At 39.4% G+C, this 9,184-nt stretch overlaps 1 protein-coding gene across 1 annotated transcript in view; it reads right to left on the bottom strand.

Annotated features, from left to right (window-relative positions):
* PPA1 (pyrophosphatase (inorganic) 1) overlaps positions 1 to 9,184 on the bottom strand; it is a 49,437-nt gene that overhangs the window by 16,063 nt on the left and 24,190 nt on the right. Inside the window, exon 6 of the mRNA XM_015562103.1 lies at positions 8,805 to 8,878. Coding sequence (XP_015417589.1) covers positions 8,805 to 8,878 — 74 coding nt within the window. The remainder of the gene's footprint in view (positions 1 to 8,804; positions 8,879 to 9,184) is intronic.

Here is a 9,184-nt window from a genome sequence, read left to right on the forward strand (position 1 = left end):
TCCTTGTGTTTTGTTCTAAACATCCTGATGCCTACTTGCTAACAACATAAAAACCACAGAGAAAGGAGATAGTTTTCAAGATCTATCTAGTCCCACTACTCTGGTATTTTAAAATGTAGGATCTGTAAATCTATGATACTAAAACAAAGGGTTTTTAGAGTTTTCACAGCAGTAGCCTAAAGGCTCACAAGATGGAGCTGTTACTCTGAGATGAGAAAACCCAGGAAATCCAGTGGTAATTTTTTTTTAAGAAAATATACAGAATGAATATATTGCCTCGAGAAAACAAAGTAGCAAATAGAGCTGAAATCATTAATTCAAAGTTTGTAAACTACATCAAAGTCTTCAATGGAATTAAATGATAAATATGTATAGATTTTAAAACCACATTACCTAATATTACAAACCTGCTTAACTAATAGAAACAAAAACAAACAAACAACATTAGCTGGGCCAAAAATAGCAAGGAGTATCCTGCAAGGAGCCACATATCCAATTGATTCATTTTTTAACGAACATTTACTGAGCACTATCATTAAGTGACATTTTTCTAGGCACTGAAAACTACCAGTGAACAGAGTAAGTTTTTAACTCCCTAAAGAGCTGGATTTCCAAACCAGGTCCTTCTGGCCCATAGGCCTCAAGCTACAGCTTGGGGTCCACAAACCGAGATGAGAGACTAGCCTGTAAAATGAATGTTTAGCACATTTCCAAGTGTATGTAGATGCTGTAGTGATTACCATGTGTGTTTTTTTTTAAAGCAAAGCAGTGCATGTGTAGTTTTTATTATCATAAGGAAAAGTGTTCAACCAGTTATTCCATTGCTAGAAAAATGTTTACTATTAAAACATGCATTCTCATTGGAACTCTTGTGCAGTTGGTAGGAAAGTTACTGGGGTCCAACCCTAGCAGGTCCAGGGGTCCCCAAAGGTGTGGACGGAGCCGGCGAAGAAGGAATGACACGGATACCGCGTTCAGTTGATCAGCAGCCTAGCCAGGATCTCTAGCCAAGTTCTGGCCAGGATCTCCAGCGAAGTTCTGGTTTGGATCTCCAGGTTGTCCAGGTTCTCCAGCCAGGTTCTGTAGCCATGTTCCCTCGCTAGGTTCTCCAGCCAGGTTCTGTCCAGGTTCTCCAGCCACGTTCTGTCACCAGGTTCTAGTCAGGTTCTCTTGCCATGTTCTATCCAGGTTCTGTAGCCAGGTTTTGTCTCTAGGATCTTCAGCCAGGTTCTCTCACTAGGTTCTGTCTCTAGGTTCTGTGTCTAGGTTCTGTGTCCTGTGGTCTTGTTACATCTGTATTTATACCAGTTGATTCCAATCCTACCAATCTCTATTCCAAAGGTTAGGGCGTTTCTTATCTCCATTCCAGGGAGTAAAGATTATGTAGCTTAAGCATGATTGTTCATAGTTGAAGTGATTAATTACCCGCCTGGCACTTAGTTAAAGGGTTTTATTCCCTCCCTAACTTCAGGGGAAAATCCCTACCTGGGGAAACAACCTTTCTCGGAGAGGTGACCTTGGTTGAAACACATAGTGCCAAGGTGAGCAAACATATTAAGAACAGTATGCCATATATGCCAGGTCCTTTGAAACAGGAAGCATGGACCGGCTCCCGGCAGAAAGTAAAACAGCACAGCCTCTAGTGGAAAACAGAATGGCGGTACCGCAACAAATTAAAAGTAGAACTGCTATCTTGTGCATTGTGGACAGAGCTGACTCAGTCTTGAAGCTAATCTGCCATATCAACTGCTGTCCGCCAACCCCATTTGGGAACGTACACAAAACTCTGTAGTGAGCCACTCCTGACCTTATCTGTCTCTTAACCAGCTCTGACATGAAGGCATCTGGGCACCTGGAGGTCCCCCTTCCCTTACATTAAACAATCATTTATTTCCCAGCACCTAGACTCAGTGCTTTTAACTATAAAACACAGACTCTGGGGGGTGGAAGGTGCAGTGGATATCCAAGTCACCTCGCCACCTCCCAAGATGCACTCGTATCTCAGGTGCCTTAATAAACGTAATGACAGGGTTGTCAGCCTCGTGCTCTAGTCTCTCAGCCCTGGGAAATTGTAAGTAACAAGTGGTGAGCCAGCCAGGAGACCTACGAAACGGGCCTTTAGGAAAAAGGCATCCATGGGAAACCCCAGTTGACCACCTACTTCCATGTGGAGAAGGGTGGCCCATACACTAGATTCCTGTGGACTGCCATGTGAGTACAAGGATACCCCCAAAACACTGGTCATTCTTATGCTTGTTTGAAGAAGTACACATTACACACTGTGTCCGGAAGGAAAGTATATGGTCACAGCTTCGGGCTGGCCCCTCTTAGGGATGGTTCAGCTGGCCACCGACACCCAGCTAGAGGCAGGAGCCAGGGTTAGAAAATTAGAACTAAAACTAGAAAAAGATATCTACAACTTTGCTAGCAGGAGGACTGGCTGATAGAGGCGGTGGGGAGTAAAGATCCTTTGAATAGAACTTCTTTTATGCTAGCCATGAAGTCTGTTTGCATGTTCATGTGTCGATACATATGTTTGCAGATGTGTAGCACTTTCTGCCTCCAGATGGTGTTTTCTTTAAAAATAAAACAAAAACTACTTAATTGGTTTAAAAAACAAACAAGCACTTATAAGAGTGGGCTATTCTAAAATTCTCAAAAATACAAGAACTAACAGAAATGTTTTTCAGGTTCATGTGATCTAAGATTAATCTTTAGGAGAGCTAAAAAACAAATTTGGATCTGTTAATAAATACTTCTTATGCTTTGTTGAGGAAGCATATGCTTCAAAAAATTATGAAATAATAAAAAAATTATGAAATATATTTGCCAGTAAAAACCCATGTTTCTATGTCTGGCCTGCATGGCTCAGTGGTTGAGCATTGATCAATGAACCAGAAGGTGATGGTTTGATTCCCAGTCAGCCGATTAATGATTTTCTCAGTCTCAGTCCCCAGTGGGGGGCATGCAAGAGGCAGTGTAGTCTCAATCCCCAGTGAGGGGCATGCAAGAGGCAGCCGATTAATGATTTTCTCTCATCATTGATGTTTCTCTCTCTCCCTCTCCTTTCTTCTCTGAAATATATATATACCTATATATACATATGTATACATATATTTTTTTACAAACCTAGGTTTCTAGGTTATGAAAGAAAAATAATGTTTTCAGTAATAAAAACTATAAGGCTCACTGGATAGAGCGTCGGCCTGGGGACTGTAGGCTCCCAGGTTCGATTCCAGTCAAGGGCATGTACCTTGGTTGCAGGCTCATCCCCATTAAGGGGTGTGCAGGAGGCAGCTGATTGATGCTTCTCTCTCATCGACATTTCTAACTCTCTATCCCTCTCCCTTCCTCTCTGTAAAAAATCAATAATTATATATTTTAAAAAAAATACTCATTTGTTTCCCAATTACACAGATTTTCTACTTATAGCAGTTCCAATAAACTCTTATATTTGGTAATACCTACTGCCATGTGTACCTATAGAAAGTAAACAAACTTAATTGATGTCATAATTAAGAATAAGCTCTTGTTTTGTCCCCTCAGATGAACTTTAAAATGACTAAATTTTAAAAACAGATATTTTAACCATAATTACTTTACTTTCTTTTCTTTATAAAAAATCAAGCAAAGAGTCTGCATTTTCAGTTGTCAGACTTTTCTAGGATTTTCAACAACTGAGAATTCTGACCCTAGAAAATTTACAATTTACTATAAATATGCATTTTCTGAGGAAAAAAATGCACATTATAGCAAAATGCAATTTCAGAGAATTCACAGAACCTCAGAAAGCCACCAATGGCCATTCCAGGGCCTCAGAGCCACCAAGGACCCTGAACTACAAAACTTTATAACCTTCCCAAAGGAAGAAAGCCCTTATTTCCTTTGCATTCTAAGCTAAAAAAATAAAAATAAAAAATTAATTAAGCAAGTCTTTCTTTCCTGCATCATCAAAGAGATGTTTACTATAGAGAATGCGGAAAATACAAAAAGGCACTAAGTAAAATCCACCCACAAACATGCCTCATGGGAAGAAGTATAGCTCAGTGGTTAAGACCACGGGTTCTGAGCCTGAATGCCTGGCTATTGCTTATGAGTTCTAGCTGGTGATCCCAGATAACAGGGTTAATAAAAGAACCTAGCTCAGAGAATGGCATGATGTTTAAATGGAATAATCCACATAAAGGGTTTAGTTTAGAGCCCAAGGTATGGAAAGCGTTCAATAAGTATTAACAATATTATTTGACTTTTGAAATAAAAATCTTTAATAAGACTTCAACAGCAAGTTAAATATATAGAATCATTAGCGGTCAGTGTAGAATGTAACAAAATTCCACTAACACCAACAAGTGCTCAGAGGTAAAGTAACATCACCAAACCAGTCAGTGATAAAACCAGGACTCAAATCAAGATTTGCTATCCATAAAATAGAGTTCTCAAAGTCTTCAGATATAACCAATCATTCTGGTCAACATAATCAACTTATTGTTATTTGTTTGGTTATTGTGTTTTGAGACTTGCTTCAAGAACAATATATGCATATTTAATCAGCACAAATTAATTTTTTTATAAAGTTGATAAATCACAGAAATTATGGTTAGAATAGCTGTTTTCAAATTTTAGTCATCTTAAAGCTCATCTGAGGGGGGAAATAGGAGCTTAATTGTAATTATGACATGTCAATTAAGTTTAATTGTGATAATTTTCATCTATGTTTTGAGTTCTAAGTTTGGTTTGGCAAATGCAAAACCAAAAGATAAAACAAAACAACCCAGAAAACTCAACCATTCTACATAAATAACAAGCTGAGAAAGACAAACAGTGTTTATGTTATTAATTCTGTAATATTTTTACAACTCCAATTTATGGAACAGAAATAGAAAATTCAAAAGAAGGCAATCCCTAAGAAAGTGAATAATCTGAAAAGCATCCATTTGAGTAGTATAGAGGAGTCTCAAAATTTTGGGCACTGTACAGTGAGATAGTATCTTTAAAAAGCTAAGAATGATACACACTGCAAAAAAATAGTTATATTTCTCAGGCATCAACCTATTTAATTAGAATCCTGACTTTTTTTTAAGAGAGCAAAGAAACATAGTTCCATATTTACATATGCTCCCCATAGTCATTGAAAAGCAAACAAGCCTATATTGTTAAAACTAGTATTTAACATCAAAGTTTAAGATGGAATAGAAAAATACCAAACTTCTAAAACTAAACATCAAATCATATTTGAATACTTTTGCATTTAGATAAAGCTTTCATTTACCCAATGTTTCACATTGTTTATGCTCTTTTTAAAATATTTTTAAAATTTCTGGTATCTTAGAAATTTTAAGCCAGAAGACACTCTGAACTACACGTGCTTTTATATTTGATTCTCAAATAACCCCAGAGCAAAGGACACTCTTACAAACCAAAAAATAACAACAAAAATCCAGTGAGTCCTTGCCCTTGCCTTCTTGTACCCTATGGATTTGGAAATAATTCAAGCAGCGTGTCTGAGTTATGATTCCCAGAACTGGCTGGATTGATTGACTAATGGCATGTATCCCAAATCAAATGCTCTCCACACTGAAAAGTCCTGACTTGGAGTAGGATAATCCTTTCGGCATTTTCCTTAGTAGAACTGACTGTGTTAATGCTAAAGGTACCTTCTCTCATTATCATCTGCCTAATGGATAACTATGTTAGGTATAAGGCCTATGGCAACACACATACAAAAATGTATGTAAATTTAATTACATTGGAATTTTTGTTGTTAATCCTCACCCAAGAATATTTTTTCCATTGATTTTCAGAAAGAGTGGTAGGGAGTGAGAGACAGAGAAACATCAATGTGAGGGAGACACATCAATTGGTTGCCTCCGGCAAGCACCCGGGGGCCAGAATCCAGCCTGCATGTCCTTGACCAGAATCAAACCTATGACCCTTCAGTCAGCCTGCATGTCCTTGACCAAAATCAAACCTATGCCTTCAGTCTGCAGGCCAATTAGGGTTGAAATATTTTTAAAATCACACTCTTCTGTAGCCAATTGAATCAATCTGTTATTTTACTTAGGCTATAATCCAAAATAATTTATGTGTACCACACCCTTACTCATTTTGTACACAGTGAATTTCCTTAAAAACGAAACAAAGGAACTCTTTCCTGTTTCTCAGGCAGTAATCTGAAGTACTGAAGTTCACTGAGGAATAGACCACTGGCGAAATACAGAGTTGTTGGAAGAGCTTGTGCTTTTGAGCCGCCTTTGGGTGGTACAAGAGCAAAGCATTTTTTTAAAATATGTTTTTTATTGATTTTAGAGAGAAAGGAAAAGAGAGGGAGAGAGAGAGAAGCATTGATCGGTTGCCTCTCATACGCACCCCAATCAGGGATTGAACCAGCAACCTGGGCATGTGCCCTGACCAGGAATTGAACCAGCAACCTTTCGGTGCATGGGACGATGCTCAACCAACTGAGCCACACCGGCCAGGGACCACCCTTTATTTATTTATTTCGCCATGCTCACCATTAGAGAGATGAAATTCAAACAGAGGCTCCACATAGCCCCCAGCCTCCACACCCCACTTGGAATTCCAAGAGCTGGGGAGAGTCCCAAATAACCCTCTTTCCAGATCAGTTCCAACAACTTTATAAAGAGGCTCTGCAGAGCACCCTGGGCGCCTCCGCCACATGAGGATACTCTGAGATGTCTGCAACCAGAAGAGGGCCCTCACCTGACCGAGCTGGCACCCTGATCTCGGACTTCCAGCTCCCAGAACTGTGAGCAATACATTTCTGCTGTTTATATGCTACCCGTGCTGTGGCATTTTGTTATAGCAGCCCAGATGAACTAAGACAGGAACATTGTTTTAAAAAAACACAACACAGCCCGGCTAGTGTGGCTCGGTAGTTGAGCATCGATCTATGAACCAAGAGGTCACAGTTCGATTCCCAGTGGGGGTGTGCAGGAGGCAGCCAATCAGTGATTCTCTCTCATCATTGATGTTTCTATCTCTCTCTCCCTTCCTCTCTGAAATCAATCAATCAATCAATAAAAATAAAAAACACAACACAGCTGTATGTCAAAACAGTGTTTTCTTCCTTAGTACATCTGTATGCCAAGTTGCCATCAATAAACTTAGGGTAATCACTTTATACCTCTTCATTACTCAAAATGGTGTAAGATGTTACTGTAAAGTACTTTGCTATACATATGACTTACACAAAAAGCATTCAAATGATGCCTATTCAAGAGGAAGGAAGGATCCTGCAGTTCACATCAACTCCCAGGAAATCAGATGTAACAACGCAGAGTCTGTGAGTAAATACATGTTGAGAATCCCACAGGAGAACACATGCCAATCAGAGGTCCCTCCTGTAACATCATTGGCCTGGGGCTGTTTGTCCCCCGGCCTCCAGTTAGAGCCCCAGCTCAGGTAGGCTCCTTGGAAGCAACACACAGGTTGGATTTTCTGCCAATGTCCAAGTGTCAATATAAATCTGCAGCTAACTTCCTGGTAGAAGTAAAATGAATTCGTCTGTTTCTCTCTGATAAACAAGCACAGACAAATAGTGAGACAGCACACCCAAGGATAAAATTTCATCTTTACTAGTATTCTAGATGTGCGCTGGGATATGATGCTCACATGCTTATGTATAGACATCTAGCTAAAGAAGCTCAATAACCTATGTAGCGTTTACAACTCCAAAAGATTTGCACTCACTGTGAATCAAGCTTCTTGATTAAATGGAAAAAAAATGTTTTAAAGGTAGAGAAAAGAATCAAACACTTGTTTTTGTGTCAGTTCCTAAATTCAGTACAAACTTCTATTAGGAAGAAGACTAAAAAAGCTGTGTTTTCTTTTTAAATGACTATTTAAATCTGTACAAATAATGCATGCTCTTTATTAAAAGGTTAGGAAACATAAAAAGGCAAAAATGAAAGTAAAAGTGAAAAGAGTCACTAGCAATTAATTTTACTTCCCAAAGATCATGAGTATTTTGAAATATATGTAGACTTTTTTTTCCTAGGGAAGTAAAGATTCTTTCCATTTTGTGGTAAGCCTATCATCTGTGCTAAAGTTAGATTTCTTTGGCTCACTGTATATACAGGAACAGGCACCTCTTTTTAGAAGTCTGTGGACTTACCTTTATTAACACTATTTGCAGATCTTAACTCTACCGTCCATTAAAAGTACTGAATTTTTCTGTATTCACTGAATAATCTAGTTTATTTTTTATTATTTAGTAAATATTCCACAGCCCAAATTTTGGGCTGGCTACTTAATTTTAAAATCACTAATGGAGCACTAAGGTTTTAGTTCCAAATACACATACAAAAGACACCAATGTGATTTTTTTTTGTTAATCGAGGCAGCTTTAAAACATTTGCTTCTATTCCTCTACTCCTTCCCCAAGTTATAGTTGCTTCTTTAACTGAATAATCTGGATTTAAGATTGACTTCTTATTTAGTCAATACCCCTTAACTCACAGCACAATGAGGCATTTTAAGAACTTATTCTATATAATAAAAGCCTAATATGCAAATTGTCCCCTTGACAGGGTGTTTGACCCGAGTTCGACCGCTCGCTATGATGTGTGCTGACCACCAGGGGGCAGCGTGGAACATGGAGGCATCAGTGACACAGCACTGGCAGCGGGCGGCAGTGGAGGTGCTGCCGGCCCCAGTGGGCCCCGATGAGAGCAGGACTGCAGCAGGATGGTGGAGAAGGTGAGCGGGTGGCTCCAGGCCAAGCCATATGTGGAACTATCTAACCTCAGTAAAGAGACTGGGTTCAAAAGATAAGAACACCTTACCTTATCTGCATAAATTGGAATATCATGAAATGGAGATATATATTGTCCCTTTTCATTTTCTGCAAAATAAATTAGAAAAAGTTATTACTTTTTTGGTTAATTATATGAAGTACACTTTTAAAGAAACTTAATTTTTAAGAGCAGTTTTAGATTTACAATAAATTGAGAAGGTAGAGATTTCCCATATACCCCGGCTCCCACACATGCATAGCCTCCCCTACTGTCAATGGGGCTGGCCAACTGCTCTTGGCCCCTCCTGCTCCCACCCGCCCCCCACCCCTGCTGGCCCTGCCCTGGCCGCCTGTGGTGGCAGCAGTGGCAGCAGGCAGCCAGGGGAAAGGAGGCCCCAGCCAGCAGCTAGCAGCCACTAGGGATCCTAC

Source organism: Myotis davidii, unplaced genomic scaffold, assembly GCF_000327345.1.
Source record: "Myotis davidii unplaced genomic scaffold, ASM32734v1 scaffold134, whole genome shotgun sequence".
Lineage (NCBI taxonomy): Eukaryota > Metazoa > Chordata > Mammalia > Chiroptera > Vespertilionidae > Myotis > Myotis davidii.